The sequence below is a fragment of the Sminthopsis crassicaudata genome, chromosome 5 (genome assembly GCF_048593235.1).
Source record: "Sminthopsis crassicaudata isolate SCR6 chromosome 5, ASM4859323v1, whole genome shotgun sequence".
NCBI classification, from domain to species: domain Eukaryota; kingdom Metazoa; phylum Chordata; class Mammalia; order Dasyuromorphia; family Dasyuridae; genus Sminthopsis; species Sminthopsis crassicaudata.
In genome coordinates this window covers 195,171,591-195,192,072 of record NC_133621.1, presented here as the reverse complement: position 1 = coordinate 195,192,072, position 20,482 = coordinate 195,171,591, and the positions used below count along the sequence as shown (strand labels likewise).

General features: G+C 41.3%; 1 protein-coding gene across 2 annotated transcripts; it reads left to right on the top strand.

Moving 5' to 3' along the window:
• The first annotated feature begins 3,774 nt into the window (after positions 1-3,774).
• ITFG2 (integrin alpha FG-GAP repeat containing 2) lies at positions 3,775-20,238 on the top strand. 2 transcript variants are annotated; one of them, XM_074269285.1, is made up of 12 exons: positions 3,775-4,070; positions 12,894-12,989; positions 13,601-13,642; positions 13,828-13,999; positions 14,548-14,687; positions 15,046-15,179; positions 15,873-15,970; positions 16,161-16,214; positions 16,296-16,387; positions 16,935-17,052; positions 17,709-17,882; positions 17,977-20,238. In XM_074269285.1, exons 1-12 carry the CDS (start codon positions 3,819-3,821, stop codon positions 18,078-18,080), a joined length of 1,476 nt encoding a protein of 491 aa, XP_074125386.1. In that variant the 5' UTR covers positions 3,775-3,818; the 3' UTR covers positions 18,081-20,238. The 2 variants fall into 2 exon arrangements, with proteins under 2 accessions (XP_074125386.1, XP_074125387.1); XM_074269286.1 differs by lacking the exon at positions 3,775-4,070 and adding an exon at positions 6,820-7,016.
• The last annotated feature ends 244 nt before the right edge of the window (positions 20,239-20,482 follow it).

The following is a 20,482-nucleotide window of genomic DNA, read 5'->3' as shown; positions in this document are numbered from 1 at the left end:
CTAGTTCCAACACTATTTCTGCATATTCTTACATAATTAGAAGAAAACACATTAAGAGGCATCAAAGGACCGAACTTTTTGGTATTCTATTTCCCTGATTCACACTACAATTTATATAATGCTTCAAGGTTTGGAAAACACATTATGAAAATTTCATTTTATGAATCACCATAGGAGGTGGTGCTCTTACTATCCCAGTTTTATAGATGAAAAAATTGAAAAGATATTAAGGGATGTGCCAAGGGTCACAGTAAGTCTGAGGTTGGGTATGAATGAATTCACGATCAATGGTCTATGGGTGAATGGCACCACAAGCCTACAGAAGACTTGTCACTTTCCAGTTCAAATCAGCCATTATGATTTCTCCCAGCACTTTAGGGAAGACTTGCCCTAGCCAGCCTGTGCTTCCTCACCCCAAATCCTTATTCTTGCCCCCCACGATTCTATTAGCCATTCTGGGCATGCTCAGTAACCAAGAACAGGTTTGCCTTTTAGAATCTAGTTTGGAAATGGATTCTTTCTTATAAATTCAGTGATGGTCACATGATTTTCTCATTGTTTATAATTGAAGTACTCTGCATAGGATAGCCCACACTCCCTTAACTAATACTGAGACCTTGGGAGGGGCAGATTTCCTGGGTTACCAGTATCAAAACTACTCAATTTATAATCTTGACTGGGAGGTTCATTACTTAAGAACTTTTTTCAAGATGCAGGTTCAAGAAGGAATTGATTTTTCTTTGCATAACACATTACAGGTTATATATTTCTGTCTTAGGAATATGAATTGGCAGGCTCTACTTGAGATTCCAAACACATAAAAACTGCTGCATTGCTAAGTATGTTGGAGTCTCACTACAATACACTAACATAATTCTATGTCGAAGGATGGAAGGAATTTTCTGGATTTCTGGAAGGAATTTTGCAGTTCTCAAACTTTTTGATCTCAGAAATCTTAAAAATTATTGAATACCCCAATGAATTTTGGGGGAATTATATCTATGCATATTTAAAATATTAGAAATAAAACTGATCTTTTTAAAATTTAAAAACAAATTACATATTAGTATAGCAATTTATGAAAATAAGTATAGATTCCAAAACATAAAAATTGAAGAGCGGCATTGTATATACTTTTACAGATCTCTTAAAATCTGGCTTAACAGAAGAGAAGTATATTTTCATTTCTGCTTCTTTAATCTGCTGCTGCATATCACAATATTTTGATTGAGGTATATAAAAATCCAGCCTCTAAGATGTGTAAATAGAAAGAAATATCTTAATAGGCAAAAAATGCCTATTTAAATAGTTTTGACCTCATGGATCCTCTTTTTTAAAAAGGGACCCTAGGAGTCTGCAGACCATAATCTAAGCCCAGGTCCAGTGCAGACCTTCATTTTACAGAAGAAGAAACAAGACCAAGGAAGTGAAGTGATTTAATATCATGCCCCTCATTATTGACATAACAATCCAGATTTTCTGGTTATGGGTCTCTTACAATTTGAGAATATTGCTGTGGGTTCTTAGGGCATACACCTTAAGACAACTTTTTAGTTGAAGAGGTTCTCCCTCGAGAAAAATAAAGTTTAAAAAAAGTTTCATGTATTTTCTTAATCATTATTCTATCTGGCATAAACTTCTAGGTTTTGCAGGAATAGTCTGCAGAAGTCAGCTTGCTTTTAGTCTAGCAGCCATTTTAACATAATACAGGTACTAGTAAAACAGATTCCCTATTATCCCTTAATCTCACTAGATGACTAATTTAGATCCCTTTTCAATTTGACATCTTTTTGATGGCATATTTTACATCACTTACTGATCATTGATATCATCATTGAGATACTGATATTTGAGATACTGATCATTGAGATCATGATATGCTTCACTTAGTATATTGCTTTTTGAGTGACCCATAATTTTGATTTTTTTTCAGAGATTCAAAGTCATATGCCATGTAAGGAAAAATATAAAAAGATGAGTTTTGTGGTTGAAAGGATTATAAATTTCCCAAATCCAACCAAATTTAGCCCAATCACTTCTGGTATATTTCTTGATCCAGTTCATTGTCCATGTGCAGCATCTGCTTAGACATATGTACTACATGTATAGCTGTTTTACTCTCCCACTCTGTGTTAAGTCTGGACAATATTTGTTTTTTTCCTCTGGATTGTGAAGCTCAACTTTTAAGCAGAATTACCTTAGGAGACCATATTATCTAAATAGAATCACCCTTCTATTTGGACTCTGATGGATATTTTCAATAACAGTGGCATACAAATGCTTTTGGTGTGTAATTGTTCCTATTCTATGTCCTGCTTAAGATTAACAATCAGAAGACTGTCAAACATTTCCATACTTGCATCTAACAAGGATTATGATGTAATTTTAACATGCATGGGGAATTCTGCTGGAAGTATTTCAGATTGCAATTTGATCTAATCAAATGTTTTTTAATGATCCACAAAAAACAAATACACTGGGGTCATATGTTCTCTGGTCTGTCCAGTCAGCTGTCTAAAGCTTGATCTGCTATACCTGCCTGTTTTCACCAAAGATGGCTCTGATAGGTCTGTAAATGATTTTCATAAAAAATTGCAAATATGAGAAAGCAGGCACATGAAATACTATTTTACATCCTCATCCCTTTTTAAAAATGATTCCATATGTATTTTTTTCTAATATCTGGTATTTTTTCTTTTTTTCACATATCTTGAAAATCGATTTTTCAATGCCCTCAAAATTGCCACTTGTCTTGCTGGTCTTGCCATTTTTTCCCCTTTATATATTATATATCCATTTATATTAAATTATATCCATTTCATTATGCTGCATGATAGTTTAGGTGTTGTATCTCCACTCTCACCAATGAAGAAAATAAATTGTTAAATGATCTTTTCCTTTTTTTTTTTTTTTTTTTGATTCATGTGTGTTCCTTGTACTACTATATTTTTGAGGCATTAATCCTTGTAAGCTTCCCTTCTCTTCCGCCATTCCATACATTTTTGCAAATGAATTTATAGTCTTTGACAAGGAAATACTATCTGCTGTTTGAAACAATTTCTTGATTTTTTTCATTACACTGACACTTTTACATTGGCTAAATATCTTTAGGAAATGATAATATGCATTAATGTCTTTATCCAATTATAATTTTTCAATTTCAATAATTTTAAAATTAATATTTAGCGTACAAATTCCACCTAATTAAACTTAATTGCATATGAAACTGATTATATCTGAGTATGTGATCTTTCTTAAATATGTGTTTGCTCAACTCAGTACCAATATTGTAAATTGTGATTTTTTTGTTATTCTTTATTATTGTTAACATCAATGAGGACACAAGTTTGGGAATCTTGAATTGTATGCCGCATCTTCTAGGGGTTAGCCTATTTGATACTTTGACCTTCATCCTATGATTAATTTCTATAATCTAACTGTAAACAATAGTTATTTCAGAGACAACTTCATTATTAATAAGACATTTCCCGTCCGTTAACATGTAGTCAATTTCAAAAGTCAGTTTCAAACATGTTGACTTTAAGATGTCCATGGGCGCTTAGTCAATGCTAGCGGACAAGAGGTATGAGGATGCACATTAACCACTTGGAAAACCTTCAAGAGCTATATGAATGTCAATTATTGTGGGTTGGAAACGCTCCGTGGGCGGCCGGTGATGGGCAGAGTCTCGCAGCCAATGAACCGAAGGAGTCAGGCCTCAGACAAGCCTCGTGACTCCGGTCCACAAAAAAGCCCGCCCCTCGCCGGAGCAGCCATAGAGCTGGGAGGCCTCGGCTGCCTAGAACTCCCCGTTCTCTATGGTTGAAAAAGAGCAGAGAACGAGTGCTGACGTGAGCCGCCTATGCCCACCCCACCCCGCTCCCCACCAGACGACTTCCGCTCTGCTAGACGGTGGAAGGAGAGTGCGAGGACTGAGCGGAGGGTACCTGGAGCTCTCGGCCCCAGACAGAGCGATGCGATCAGTTAGCTACGTGCAGCGAGTAACTCTGGAATTCGGCGGAAGCCTCTTTCCGCATGCGATTTGCCTCGGCGACGTCGACAACGATGCGGTACGTCATGGCGCATGCGCGCAACGAAGGAAGCAGACAACCGCGTGACGTGCAGAGCGGGAGGGGGAAGGGAAGCACGATAGGAAAGCTGTGCGCATGCGCCCTGTGCCTCTAGGGGGCTTTATAAGCCGGAAGTGATTGAATTGAGGTTGCAGTCTCCCGTCCCCCTCCTCCTAATGCGATTCTTTTTCGTCAGCTTTGTCCCTGCCTTCAGTAGGACTTTAATGACGTTTATTACAAAATCTGTAGACGAACTAGGAACTCGTGTTTCCAGGCGAGGACAGTGATAATACATAATATAATTATAATACGTATCATAATACGTAAACATAACACGTGATAGAGTATGTAAACGTACAAATACGTAAATGTCATTTATACACACGTAAATCTAATGTGTAATTTGTTAACGTAAATTTGGAATATAAATATGCAAATACGTAGTATGTGAATAGCCTAAACATAAGTAATGGTGCCCCAAACCAAGCGCACGTGACTGCTTCCAGAGAATCCGGGAAGCCTTCCTGGAAGAAGTAGCAGTTAATTTGGGTCCATAGAAGGCAGGAGTCAGAGTGCTGGAGACCTGGCGTTGGGCCTGTCCTCAGGAAGCGTGCTGGCTAATGAGATGGCGTTATGAAGGGCTTTGTAGTGTGTATCCATCACACAGATCCCAGCTGTTATTAGAGAATTTGGAGTGCATCTTTTATGGCGGAAGGAGCCCTGAGTTTAAATTCGGACTTATTTCCTATGTGAGCTAAAGCACTAGCGAGGTGCCATTGGAGGCTCACTTTCCGGGGTCAGAAATGCGGCCTGGACCACCCGGGCAAGCCCCTTGCCTCTGCTGTGCTCCCCGGCAGAAGAGGGCAGTGAAAGTCCGCATCCCGAGATGGGAATCACAGTGAGGGAGGAAGGGAAGGTGTGGGAACTCCCTACTTAGGGACCTGTTCACCACTTGAGGGTGCCAGACACAAATAGACCTTTTTCCTTCTGTCTCTTCCCCCACTGTCCCTCCCCACTTTCCCATACACACACACACACACACCACACACACACCCACCCACCCACCCACACACACACACACACACACACATACACACCACACACACATACACATACCACACACATACACACCACACACACACCACATTCACACACACACCCACATACACGCAAACACTCATCTCATACACGCACACATACATACACACCACACACACATACACTCATCTCATACACACACACCACACACATACACATACCACACACTCACATACACACCACATACATACACACATACACATACCACACACACATACACATACCACACACTCACATACACACCACATACATACACACCACACACACATACACATACCACACACTCACATACACACCACATACATACACACCACACACACATACATTCATCTCATACACACACACCACACACATACATACACATACCACACACTCACATACACACCACATACATACATACCACACACACACATACACATACCACACACTCACATACACACCACACACATACACATACCACACACTCACATACACACCACATACACACACACCACATTCACACACACACACCCACATACACGCAAACACTCATCTCATACACGCACACATACATACACACCACACACACACACTCATCTCATACACACACACCACACACATACATACACATACCGCACACTCACATACACACCACATACATATACACCACACACACATACACATACCACACACCACATACATACACACCACACACACTCACATACATGTCACATACATACACACCACACACACATACACTCATCTCATACACACACACCACACACATACATACACATACACACACATACATACACACACACCACACACATACATACACACATACATACACACACACTCATCTCATACACACACACACCACATACATACATACACACACACTCACATACAAACCACACACCACACACACATACACTAATGATCTTAGCAAAAAGGCATCGGCTGTTGAAGCGATACTGTGGGTTGTATTTTTTCCCTGTGTTTGTTTATTTTTATTCTGAACTCCACAAACACCAAATGAAAGCTCATTCCCATTATATGTTGCGTAATAGGGGGTGACTGCGTGAAACTGAGAGTGTTATGTAAAGTTTGCTTGCTTTTCTTTAAAAGTCTATAACGTAGTTATGTAATTTTCAGACTTGCCCTGCTGATGCAGGGCTCCCTCTGGCTTTTCTCGTGTTCTCTCCTTCCTGTGACCTCCTTCCCCAGAGTTGAAAAGGAAATCCCTATGAATCGGCAGTTCTTCGGCCCCAGTTTTTTGCCGCCACACAAAGAGCTGCTACAAACATCTTCAAGCATTGAGGTCTTTTTCCTCTTTAAACAAAATCTCATTGTTATATAGCTCTAATAGTGCTAACGGTGAATCTAAGAATGTGTATCTAATTTAGTAACTTTTTGGACATAGCTTGAAAACGCTCTCCAGAGCAGCTGGGACAAATCACAGCTCTGACAATAAAGCATAATTAGAGAGCATTTTTCCCACGGTCCTGCCCGGCTCTTATTTTTTGTCGTCGTCGTCAGCCTGACAGTTTTGAGATGGAATCTCAGTCACTTTAATGTGCAATACTCTAAGTTATTAGTGATTTGAAACGCGTTTTCCTTTGGCCATATCTGGTGACTCTCAGAACTAGTTATCCAGCTTTAACCTTCGACTCACAACATAGTCTTCTTACACCCAACATAACAAAACTCAACCTAATGTAATTATCCAAGCCCCTTCCTCTGACTGTGGCCAAATGCTATCGATTTGATCTTTGATAACATCTCTAGTAAAAGATGGCTGCTCCTCCCCACACCTCCAGCATGGATCTCCCTGGAACAGACCTGGGCGCTGCAGTAACCTGCTGGTGGGTAAGTGCATCTCCACTCACCTGCCAAAGTGATTTTCCTAAAGCACAGATCCATCATGTCATCCCCAGTTTGGTAAACTCCAATGGCTTTCTGCCATCTCCAGCATCAAAAATAAAATCTTCTCTTTGAGGATCAAAGCCCTTCAAAACCTGGCCCCTTCCAGATTTTTCAGTCTTCGGACCCCTCTGTTATCTTTCAGGCACTTTCAGTAGTGTCCAACTCTAAGCCGTCCCTTTTGGGCTCTTTGAGTATTTTGTCATTTCCTTCTCTGGCTCATTTTTACAGATGAGGAAACTGAGGCAGAGGTAAGTGACTTGCCCACCAGGGTCACGCATCTAGCGAGTGTCTGAGGCCAGATCTGAACTCAGGAAGAAGAGTTCTTGACTCCAGGTGCAGCACTTGATTCACTGGTTCACCTAGCTGTCCCATAGTAGGCCTTATCAGGGACAGAGCGCTCTGTGATCAGTGGCACTGGCCGCCTGGCTGTTCCCCTACAAGACTCTTCTGTCCCAGCTCTGGATATTTTTGCTTGTTGTTCCCACGTCGGGAGTGTTCCCTCCTCTGTGTTCTGACTTTCTTGGCTTCCTTCACGTCCCAGATAAAGTCCTACCTTCCCAACAAGGCTTCCCCTGCTTAATGCAAGTGCTTCCTTTCAATTCATTACTCGAGTGTGCCCTATAAAACCTTGTTTGTGCTTTTTTACCTCTTCCCTACTAGACTGTGAGCTCCTTGAAAGTGGGACTGTTGGGGGGGGTTGAAGTTTGGTGTGTTTTTTTGTTTTTTGGTCTGTCTTTATAGGGTTTAGTACCTTACACTTTGTAGCATTTAATAAAGGACCATTCAGTTGTTTATTTTTCACATCTTCAAAATTTCTAGAAGTGTCTCTTCCTTTCCTCTGTTCCAGAGGGCCGTTTGAATTGACTTTTTATATTTATCTCATGTGTCCATTTGGAGCTTATTTCATTATATGGTGTGAGGTGTTCTGCTGAACTTAATTTCTGCTAGACCGCTTTCCAGTTTTCCCCAGTTTTTGTTGATGAATAAGTATCTAACCTGTAGCTAAGGTTTTTGGTCTTATAGAACATTAGCTACTACATTCATTTGCTTCTGTATATTATATGCCTCATGTGCTGATTGACTTCTCAGTTTTCAGCACCACTAAATCCCATTGTTGATTTGATTTTGTGTTATAGTTTGAGATCTGAGATAGGTAGTCTTTCTTCTTACTTTTTTTGTTATTCTCTTTGAAATGCTTTACCTCTTGTCCTGCCAGATACATCTTGTTCTTACTAGTTTTACTTTAATAAAATTAACCCTTATTAGTTTGGCACGGCATTAAATAAGTAAATTAATTTAGGTGATATTGTCATTTTTATTAACTCAGCCTAACCATGAACAATGGAGATTTCTCCAATTATTTAGCTCTCTCTTTATTTCTGTGAAGTTTGTTTTGTAGACTTCCAGATACTTTACACATTCCATAAATATTTTGGATTTTTTTGTGAGAGGCAATTGGGGTTAAATGACTTGCCCAGGATGTCTGAGGCTGAATTTGAACTCAGGTTCTCATGACTTCAGGGTCAGTGCTGTATCCACTGAACCATCTAGTTGCCCCTGGAAATATTTTGATTGATTCTCTTTTCATTATTTCTGCTGGATTTTGTTTATAATAGAAACAAGTGCTGCAGATGTATGGGAATTTTTAAATATCCAATTTTGCTAAAGTTGTTGTTTCATTTAACTTTTAGTTGACTCTCTAGCTCTATAAGTTAAATATTACATCATCTCTGAAAGCTGATCGTTTCTCTTTGCCTTTGTGTGTTCCCTCAATGTTTTTCTTTTCTAATTGCTATATTTAGCATTTCTAGTACTATATCAAATAACAGTGATAACAATAGACATCCTTGCTTTGATCCTGATCTTACTGGAAAGGTCTTTAGCAAATACTTATATATAATGCTCTCTTTTGGTTTAACTGTTTACATATTAAGGAAATATCCATTTCTTTTTAGTATTTTTAATAAAATTGGTCTTGAATTTTGTCAAAAAGTTTTTCTGTACTTATTTATGATTTTTACTGTTCTTGTTATTGACATAATCTGTTGTTTTCCTCTTTTTGAACCAACTCTGAGTTCTGAGTATATTTCCACCCTGTTAATAGCATGCAATCTTTGCAGTCTCTTTGTTAATATTTTTATTTAAGATTTGTATTTCAGCATTCATTATGATATGTAGCAAAGGTTTAAGGGCATTTGTGTATTTGATTTGGAAAATATGTTACATATTTATTTTTTACTAGCCTCTAGCTGAAATTTAGAATTACTTTCAGTTATAAATTCAAGCAACAAATATTATTTTTATGGCAAGCAAAATAGATGAGTATGTGCAAAAATATAAAATGACAGATTAAAAGAATAAGAAACAGGGACTTCTTTTTTAAAAAATTATTTTCATTTTCAAATTCTCTCGAACCTTATTTCCTGAATCAAGACTTTGTGTTAGGGCTGGTCTCTGCATAATTTAGGAGAAAATCTCAGGCCTTTTATTGGTCCAGATCTATATTCTGTGGTCCTCCTGCTGCTTTTTCCAGCTATTTAGAATTGTATTCTTCAAGGAACTTAGTTAAGCCTGACAGCTGTAGACTTTCAGCATTGCCTAAAGGGTCAGATCTGTGATGTAATTTAATTGCAGCCCTCCCAGTCTGTGCTTTGCCAGCTCCAACCCTATTTTGGGTCCGGGTGATACTGATAGATTGTTCGAACTCAAGTAAACAGCAGCTAACGAGATAGTCCCAGTTGTGGAGCTACAAGGCTGTGCAGCTTCAAAGCCAAGGAAGTGCTGTGTCTCCTTATTCATCTGTGTCCCCCAGCCAGGTCTCTGATCCGAATTCAAGATGCTGCTCTGAGGTCCGGCCTGGATGCATGACCTCATTTTGGAGTCAGAATGACACAGCTGCTTCCCGCTTCTGCTCCTCCTCTCCCCACTGTGACCTGCAGGCTTTGTCCACAGTGGATCCACAGCTGCTTCTTGTCCTTGCCCAGCTCCCCCACCCCCACCCCCAGCCTTCTGGCTTTCTGGGAGAAGTGGATTGGAAAATGACCCTCTTCAGTTCCCTCTCCTAGTCACAAAGAAGTCTCCCTGCTCTTCTTCAGTCTTTGCTGGAGTAAGTGTGGAGAGTAGCCTTATCCTTCTTTATATTGCCCCGTCTTTGCTGGTACCTACTTAATTGTTTCTCTTCTCTGCTTGCCTGATTGCATAGGAGGTCTGGGGTTGATCTCTTCAAAGCTTAATGTCTAGAACTGAAGTTGGAAACCACATTCTAAGCACTGTGGATGAAGCTAGGCTGTAAAGAGGTAGGGGCATTGAATTCCAGAACTGGAGGGGGCAGGATGTCTCCCCCTTCTGGCATCCAACATGTACACTGAAGAAAGTAAAGGAGACTTTGGGGGACTCAGGTGGTTCCATTTCTTTAATGTACGCTACATTCAAATAGGTGCTCAGTAGTACTTTTAAAGTAATGATTATTACGATTGATAATGAAATGCAAATTTTAAAACTCTGAGATATCATTACACACCTGTCAGATTGGCTAAGATGACAGGAATAAATAATGATGAATGTTGGAAGGGCTGTGGGAAAACTGGGACACTGATGCATTGTTGGTGGACTTGTGAAAGAATCCAGCCATTCTGGAGAGCAATCTGGAATTATGCCCAAAAAGTTATCAAACTGTGCATACCCTTTGATGCAGCAGTGCTGCTGCTGGGCTTATATCCCACAGAGATCTTAAAGAAGGGAAAAGGACCAACATGTACAAGAATGTTTGTGGCAGCCCTCTTTGTAGTGGCTAGAAACTGGAAACTGAGTGGATGCCCCTCAACTGGGGAATAGCTGAGTAAATTGTGGTATGTGAATGTTATGGAACATTATTGTTCTGTAAGAAATGACCAACAGGATGATTTCAGAAAGGCCTGGAGAGACTTACATCAACTGATGCTGAGTGAAATGAGTAGAACCAAGAGGACATTGTACACAGCAACAAGATTATCTGATGATCAACAGTGATGGACATGGTTCTTTTCAGCAGTGAAATGATTCAGGCTCATTCCAATAGATTTGTGATGGGGAGAGTCATCTGTATCCAGAGAAAGGTCTATGGGAACTGAGTGTGGATCACAGGATAGTATTTTCATCTTTTTTGTTGTTATTATTTGCTTACTTTTTGTTTTTGTTTTGTTTTGTTTTGTTTTGTTTTTCATTTTTTTTCCTTTTTGATCTGATTTTTCTTATGCAGCATAGTTGTGGAAATATGTTTAGAACATATATTGGATTACTTGCCATCTAGGGGAAGAGGTAGAGGGAAAGGAGGGGAAAAAAAAATTGGAACATAAGGGTGGATGTTAAAAACTATCGATGCATATGTTTTGAAAAGTAAAGCTTTAAAAAAAATAATGATTGGAGCAGCTAGTTTGGTACAGTTGATAGAGCCCCAGCTCTGAAGTCAGCAGAACCTGAGTTCAAATGTGGCCTCAATCACTTAACACTTCCTAGCTGTGTGACCCTGGGCAAGTCACTAATTGCTTCAGCAAATAAATAAAAAAATAAATAAAAATAATGATTATGATCAGTCAGTCAATAGTGATTAAAGGCCTACTATGTGCCAGGTACTAAGTGATAGGAATACAAAAAAAAAGCAAAAGACATTTCCTGCTCTAAAGGAGCTTGCAATCTAATGGAAGAGACTATGTATAAACAAATACATACAAATTAAGGTACAGAATAAATAAGAGATAAACAGTGGAGAGCACTAGAATTAAGAGATGTTTGAAAAGATTTCCTGTAAAAGATGGAATTTTAGTTGAAACTTAAAGGAAACCAAAGAAGCCTGTAGGCAGAGTTTAGGAGGAAGAATTATTCCATTCTGGAGGGATTACCAGAGAAAAATCCTGGAGCAGAGACATGGAGTGTCTTATCCGTGGAACAAATAGCCAGGAAGTCAGAGTCCCTTGAATTGAAGAGTATGTGCTAGGGAGTGAGGTATAAAAAGCCTGGAAAGGTAAGAATGATCTAGGTTATAAAAGGCTTTGAATGCCACAGAGCATTTTATATTTGCATCTGGAGGAAAGAGGAAGCCACTAGAGTTTATTGTATAGGGAGGTGATGTGGTCTGGCTTGCACTTCAGAAAAATTACATTGATAGCTGAATGAAGGGTGGATTGTTGTGGGGAAAGACTTGAGACCGGCCTATTAACCAACAAATTGATGGTAATGGAAAAAAAAAAATCAAAGCTTTATTTTATTTTAATTTAATTTTTTGTTACATTTAAGTTCTGAGCTGTCTCTCTTCCCACCCTGTATTAGAAAAGGTCATCATTTGGCGTATGCATATGTGTGTGTATATACACATACATGTATATGTATGTGTGTATATCTGCAGCGATTCTGTGCAGGCTTCTGTTAATTCTCTGGAGGTGAATGGCATCTTCTTTCATAGGTCCTTTATGGTCAATTTGAGTATTTATATAATACTTAGAATAACTTAGTCGTTCACAGTTATTCTTTTAGCAGTATTGTTACTAGTGTGTACAGCATTCTCTTGGTTCTGCTCATTTTATTCTTTATTATTTCATGCAAATCTTTCTGTGTTTTTCTAAAATGTACTTGCTCATCATTTCTTTCAGCACAGCAGTGTTCCATCACACCCATATACCACAGCTTTGTTTAACGATTCCCCAGTTGATGGGCGCCCTAAGAACACAGTTTAACAACATTCAGTGGGAGTTCTAGGATTTCCTTGGGGCTGAGTGCAAAGTGAAAAATTTGTGAGGATAATTATTCTCCATGCCCAGTGACGAGATGCTTCTTTTCTCTCTGAAGCTGAATGAGCTGGTGGTGGGGGACACTGGTGGGAAGCTGTCAGTGTACAAGAATGATGACACCCGGCCTTGGATCACCTGCTCCTGCCAGGGAATGGTCAGTATTTCCCTCGAAGGGGTTCCAAGAGGGGCACATTGTCCCCTCTCTCCCTGACTTTTATAAGACTTCGTATGGGCGGGGGAAAGGAGGCTGTTCGGTCTGGAGCATAGCCTTGCTTGAGGGAGCTTAGTCTGGATCAGTCTGGAGAGCCAGGAAGCCATATTTCTTGTTGCACTTACAGACACACCAGACTCTTTTCTGAAATAGATCCAGGTCAGCCCCGCCCCTCAGAATCCTCTGCCTCCTTCAGAGCCACCCGAGGATCTGCCCAATGGTTGGCTGCCTCTTTGTGGGCTGTGCTCCCCCATTAGAACGGAAGCTTTCTTAGGGCACGGACTGCCCTGCACATAGGAAACTTTTGATATAGGGAGGGCTTAGTTAGACTGTGGCGCTCTTACTGCCACAATTCTTTTCAGCTTCTTTGTACTGACCTGGCCTGGAGCTCAATAGCATGTCTGTGTATGCAGAATATATATCTGGACAAGTTCTCAGGGAATGACAACTATTAAAGCTTTCCCTCCTCTCTCTTTATCCCAGAGGGATCAGGTGAATTGATGTTTCCTTAGCAGCTTGTGGCTCTCTGCACCATCTTCTCTTTTATCTTGCAGCTTACTTGTGTTGGGGTAGGAGACATATGTAACAAGGGAAAGGTAAGCATCCTGATTGTATGCCTGAAGACGTGGTTCTCCTTCCCCCCAAGCCCACCCAAAGCAGTGGCTCTGACCCGGCCCTCCTTTAGGGCTCTGCCCGTAACCCATGACACGACCAGCCCTTTCTTATTGCTTTATTCTTCTCCATTCGCCGGGGTTTCTCACGTGTGCCTTGTTTCTCTCAGAACTTGGTTGTGGCAGTGAGTGCTGAGGGCTGGTTTCACCTGTTTGACCTGATGCCTGCCAAGACTGCAGATAGCTCTGGGCACCACGAGGCGCCGGCGGGCGAGGAGCATCGACCAGTGTTCAAGCAGCACATCCCTGCCAACACCAAAGTCATACTGATCAGTGATATTGGTGGGCCTCCCTGGCTTTTCAGGCACCCGCTGGGTAGAGCAAGGGTCAGATCCTGGTAGAGGAAGAGAAAGGGCAGGATGGTCAGGAAGACCCCTCTTAGAGGAATGAGCCCTGAAAGAGCAGATCTCCTGAGGAGAACCTTGTCTGTGAAAGTGCTATGAATCTTGGGCAGGCAGTTAGGGGAGTGCTTTCTAGGTAGTATCCAGAAATCATTTGCAATATAGGGAGTCTAGTACAGAAGAAAATTGAGGGAGACAAATGGGGAAGACAATAGACGAGGAGAGAAGAAATAAAGTTGGATAAGAGGGTGTTTGGGGGTACAGGATAACAAGAGCTAGATCCAGACTGTTTGTGATTCACATCATTGTGGGTTGGAGTTAAAGACTGAGTAGATAAGTTGGTAAGAAGTATCAGGGTGAATGTGTTATAGAACAGATCACAATATGGACATCAGGTGGAGGAGGGAACAGTAGTGGGGAGAGCAAGTGTGGCTAAGACCAGTGAGTATAATTGGAGTTCTAGACCACCCCTCATGTCTGTATTCACAGATGGAGATGGGCGCTGTGAGCTGGTGGTTGGCTACACAGACCGTGTGGTGAGAGCCTTCCGATGGGAGGATGCCGGTGATGGTACAGACCATGTGACTGGACAGCTGGTATCACTTAAGAAATGGCTACTGGAGGGACAGGTGAGCAGGGGGCATGGAGACCAGGCATCAGGACAGAGGGGGGCGGGGCAAAACAGAAAAGGTTTGATGGGTTGAAGGATGAGGCAGGAGAGGGGTCTTGATAGCAAACATCAGAAGGATCCATTTAGGGATCAAGGTCTTGTGATAAATTACTGATAGGAAGCAGGAGCATTTAGGAAAAGGCCACAAAGAGAGGATCATTTAATATGATAATTTTGGGAACTCCAGAATACTTCATGGTCTGCTCAGCATCCTTCTATATTGTCTTTCCCCCCTACTGCATGCAGAATACCATTTCTTTCCTTGTCAAACTTCTCACTCTTCCGATTCTACACTAAGTCACCTCTTCTTGATACAGGTAGACAATCTTTCAGTGACTCTGGGACCTCAGGGGACCCCTGAACTGATGGTGTCCCAGCCAGGCTGTGCTTATGCCATCCTCCTGTGTACCTGGAACAAGGGATCTCTCCCTGTCCCTGAAGAGAGCAACAGGTAAGAGCCACTGGGAGTAGTCGTGTGTGTGTGTGTGTGTGTGTGTGTGTGTGTGTGTGTGTGTGTGTGTGTGTGTGTGTTTGGGGGAGTAGAATTAGCACAGGGAAGTAAGATGGACTCAGGGATAACAAGTTGTGTGAGAAGGGTTCCTGAGGGCAGGGAGAGAAGGGCTTAGCATAATTAGGCACAACCTAATGTTCCTGTGAGACATGATATGAACCCTTCACTTCATAGAATACATTCAAGGACTCAGGGAACTGTGGTTTCTATTTCTGCACTATCTGGAAGAAAGAACAAGGCAGCCTCATTTCCCTCATCTCTACTTACTTGGTGTAGGGAATGTAGCATATTCCATAATCCCTGAGACAAGGGTACTCATTATAGAGACTTCAGGCTGGCTTAGGTTCCTTTGGGAAATCAGTTCCTTTGACTTTCTGATACTAACAATTACAGTTGGAAGTTAATTTGATTTTTGCAACAGTCCTGTAACTGTGATACTTCTGGAATTCACTTCCCATTTTACAGATGAGGAAACTGAGGGTCGAGAGATTAAGCAATTTGCCCATCTTCACTCAGACACTGAAAGTGTCTGCAGCAGGATTTGATCCCAGGGCTCCCCATTCCCTAAGTCCAGTTTTCTTTCCTTTCGACCCTGCTGCCTCTCCACTGAGTTGTGTCCTCTTCTACCCACAGAGAGGCCACTGCTATCCGGGATGTCATCCTGCACCAGACGTCTGGCCGTATCCACAATAAGAACGTCTCCACCCACCTCATTGGCAACATCCGACATGGTGAGGAAGGCTGTCCCTTTGGCTACACGGGTGACGGCCCTCCAGCTCTGCTTTTCCTCTGCTCTTTCCACTGCTCCTCCCATGCCCAGTCATCTCCCTTCAGCTTCATCCTCCCACCTTTGTTCTTATTCTCATCTTCCTTATGTACCTCCCTGATTCCTTGATCCCCTTATCTTTTTATTCCACACAGGTCGAAGAGACGAGAATAGTGGCTCGAGTCTCTTTGCCCTTTGCACCCTTGATGGTGAGTTCTCTGGGATGGACTAGGAGAGGCGTCCATCGGCCTCAGAGCTGAACCTCCTTGTATTTCTTTTTCCTTCTGCAGGAACTCTAAAGCTCATGGAAGGAGCAGACAAGTTGCTGTGGTCAGTGCAGGTGGATCACCAACTTTTTGCTCTAGAAAAATTGGACGTTACAGTAAGTAGAAGATTGTTGCAAAGATAGCACTTCTCCTTTCCTGGGGGCCAATGGCAAATTGGACATTTTTATACTGCCACTAAATTTGCACCATTCTCACTAAACTGTGTTAGCCAAATCTGCAGTGAAAGAAAATAGCAGCATTCACTTAAAATTTAGACAAATCATTTGGAAGTGAATTTAAAATAGCCCTCACATCCCAGCAATCTATATTTGCCTTAAATCTGTATTACTTTGATATTTTTCAAAATTAGTAATGCTGTTGTAGATCATGGGGCAAAAAGAAACATTGTAGTGTGGGCCTCGTTCCAATATGTACTGGATTTTTTTCACATATGCTGCTCTTCCCAGGATAGAGATATTTCTCCCAACTTTAGGGAGTGGGGGGAAAGGCGGAGCCTTGATTTGTTTCCTGGAATTCTTGCTTTCCATCTTCTTCAGTGTTTATTTTCTAAAAGTGATGGCTGAGACTCACTTCAGTTGTTTCTAACCCTCAAAGAGAGTCCTTTTCATTCCCATATTCTTATCATCCCCTGACTCCTTTTAGGGCAATGGAAGTGAGGAAGTAGTGGCGTGTGCCTGGGATGGACAGACATACATTATTGATCATAACCGATCTGTGGCTCGCTTCCAGGTGGATGAGAATGTCCGTGCCTTTTGTGCAGGTGAGCTTCCCTGCCTCTCCTTTGACTGTCACACGCCACATATTTTCCTTCTTGCCTCCATGCAGACAGGCCTTGGCAGACAAGCTCTCATTTACAAAATATAATTGGAGGGCAGCCGGGGGGCACAGGGGATAGAGCACCAGCCCTGGAATCAGGAGGACCTGAGTTCTAACCTGGACTCAGACACCTAATACTAGCTGTGTGACCCTGAGCAAGTCACTTAACCCCAATTGCCTCAGCAAAAAAAAAAAAAAAGAAGAAGAAAAGATTCCTTCCCAGGAAGGGGCTAACTCTGCAGAAGAACTTGGTTATGTAAGTGCATACTGGCAGGTGCTGATTGTGTGTCTCCTGTGTCTGACCCTCTAGTCCACTCAGGTGCTGTCATCTAGGTGAGAAAAGGCTTCAAAAACAACTTTTTTTTTTTTTTTTAAGTTCATCTATTTGTTGCTGCCAAGTCTGGGCAAGGAAACATCTGCCAGTCTGGTTCAAACGCTTTCTAATGAGCTGGTCTCAGCAGTAGCCCAGGTAGTTTTATGTTTTGCTCAGTACTAGAGAGCGGTTAGAAGACTGCCAGTTCTCAATCCAAGATTTGTCCCCCACTTAATCATTTGTGGGCATGAACCATTAAACTCTTCTTCTTTATTCTCTACCCTCAGGCCTGTATGCCTGCAAAGGAGGTCAAAACAGTCCCTGCTTAGTGTATGTGACTTTCAACCAGAAGATTTACATATATTGGGACGTGCTGCTTGAGCGCATGGAGTCCACCAATCTGGTGAAGGTTCTGGAGGCCGAGCCGGAGTACCGGGGCCTGCTACAGGAGCTGGGTGTGGGTGAGTCCTTAGGAAAGTAGGGAGTGGGAAGTCCAGCCGGACGGGTTTCCCAGGAGTCCAGCAGCTTCCTATCGTTCCTTTTTTTTGCCTTTAGATCCTGATGACCTCACTGCTGTCCGAGCATTGATCCATCAGACACTTTACTATCCAGATCAGCCGCAGCCAGATAGTCCTTCAAGCAACCCAGATCCTTCTTAACTGGAGGGAATGAGGGAAATAACCAGAATAGAGTGATGCAGACACTTAATGGTCCGAGCACCACTGGGCTGGGACCAACGGCCGAAGCTCAACTTTAGCCTTCCCTCACTTCGCACCATCAATTTGTTGCTTGTATTTTGTCAGGGGGAGAAAAGGAAAGGAGGAGATAGAATCATCTGTGGCCCCTTTTGTCATGTTTCCTACTTCCTGTACCCTTTTGGGCTCAGGGGAGGAAAACTACTCAGGTGTCCCGGCCTATCCGGAATGTTACATTGTATGTAGCGATGCTGGACACGTCGTCATTAATGGTAACTAGTGGGAATGCCTTCTCTTTCTTCCTGTACTTTTTAGACAAAGAGTGAGATATACTTTATTGACATTCATCTTTAGAGCGTCTCTGACATTTTTCTTCCCAGGTTGCCAAGAAAGAAACTTGGAGCACAGAAGGAAAGATAGCATATTTTGGCAGAAAGTTGAGCCAAATACAGAAAGAAATCATTTGACCTGACTCTTACAAGAGCCATGTTCATTGGCTCATGAAGGTAGAAAGAATCTTTGAGACCATCTAGTCCTACCCTCTCCATTTACAGATGAGGGAACTGAGGCCCAGGGAGTTTTAAGTGACTTGCCCTTGGTCACATATATTGTGAAAGTTTTGTTTTTGTTTTTGTTTTTCTGAATCAAAGACCTCCCCTCCCCTTCTCAACTCTTTGGAGGGCTATTCACCTGGAAAATTACCATGTAAAATCTAGTGGTAGCCTTAGATGTTGGATAGCACTTGGGGAGTCAGTTTGAATCATTTTTTAGGCCTGATTTGATCTGTCTGCTTTCTTGATTGTCCTTTGGGATTATACTATTAATAAGCCCTATTTATGAGTCAGATGGAATTCAAGTTCCATCCTTTCTCCCGCTTTTCCCTGAGGAGAGACAAATAATAATAATATTGTCATCATTTATATAGAGCTTTAAGGTTTGCACAGTTTTTCATATGCATTACTTTAATTGTTGTTTCCTCTAGCAAGGATGGGGCTAATGGTAAGAGGGAGCCAGAAAAGACTTAGCATTAGGAAAATAGTATTTATTCAAATGAAGAGGCATTTGGGGCGGGGTCTAATGGAGATTTGCTAATAGCAGATAGAGGGAAATGAAAAAGGAACAACTAGAGCAAGACTTTTCAAACTTTTTCCCTTTTCTCCTGAGAAACTTTTACAAGACCCTGGGTATATAGATACATAAAAAAAGATATATAAATCAAACATTTACTTTTAATAAATCATGATCTTGCAACCCCTACTTTCAGTTATGAGACCCCATATGGGGTTGCAACTCAGTTTAAGAAGTTTCAGACTAGAGAACATAGGAAAATTAGATTAAGGGGAATGAAAGAGACTTGTTGAGACCTCAGATATGGCAAGATTATAATTTAGTGGGATCTTATCTTTCATTTTAGAGGAATTATTGGAAAGGGATTGGGAAAAGAAGTATCCCTCCTTATTCTAATCCACCTCAATCATAGCAAGAGAATAGACGGGTAAAAGTTATCCCCAGAACCAAGGAGACTCCATTCCTATGGCAGCCTAGCCCACTGGTCAGTGCCATATCTTTCTCTACCCTTGAGCCATATTTTGAGAGAAGGGAGACAATTAGCCAGAAGGGTACTCTAGGACCCAACCTTTTGGCATCCATTCTCTCTCCTAAAAATGAAATCAAAGGATATTCTTTTCTCTTTGGGCTCAGCATCCAGCTAAGGAATGCTACTAGGATTCAGATGAGGTGAACTCTATGTTTATGGGAGTAGAAATGGAGAATGGAAATATAAAGAAATCCAGAGCAATTAGATGGGACTCCAAGGTTAAAGCCATCGACTTCTACTCTCATCTCTCATACTTAAGGGGAGAAATATTCCTTACAGAGTGTGGCCATGCAGTCAGTCATGGAACTCTTCATACCCTGTAACCCAGTGATTCCATTTCATATCCTAACAAAGTTAATGAGAGAAAGAAAAGTCCTTTACATAATATAGAGAATAATCAACAGTGTTCCGTGGTGGCAAAAAAAACAACACAAGTGGAAATAAAATTGTTACCAATCCATTGGAATTGGAGAGGCTGAATAAATTGTGGTAAATGAATAAAATGGAGTGTTGTACTATAAGAAACAACCAGTGTGAGATATTTGAAAAAAGTGGGAAGATTTGTAGAAACTGATGAATCAAAAAATAAAACCAAGAGAATAACCTATACAATGACTAGAATGATGCAAATAGAAATGTATACAAACAGATTAATTATACCAGTGAGCTTTAGTGATAAATATTCTTCCCTCCTCTTCATAATAGGGTAAGGGACGTTAGATATAGCATGTATCATAAGCTATTAGTGGGTCGATTTATTGGTTGGATT

Bases quoted from the DNA above. Each gene is read 5' to 3' on its own strand.
- ITFG2 (XM_074269285.1), top strand. From the start codon at position 3,819: ATGGTTGAAAAAGAGCAGAGAACGAGTGCTGACGTGAGCCGCCTATGC. The intron at 12,990-13,600 runs GTCAGTATTTCC...TTTATCTTGCAG, and splicing joins CCTGCTCCTGCCAGGGAATG to CTTACTTGTGTTGGGGTAGG. The intron at 15,180-15,872 runs GTAAGAGCCACT...TTCTACCCACAG, and splicing joins GTCCCTGAAGAGAGCAACAG to AGAGGCCACTGCTATCCGGG.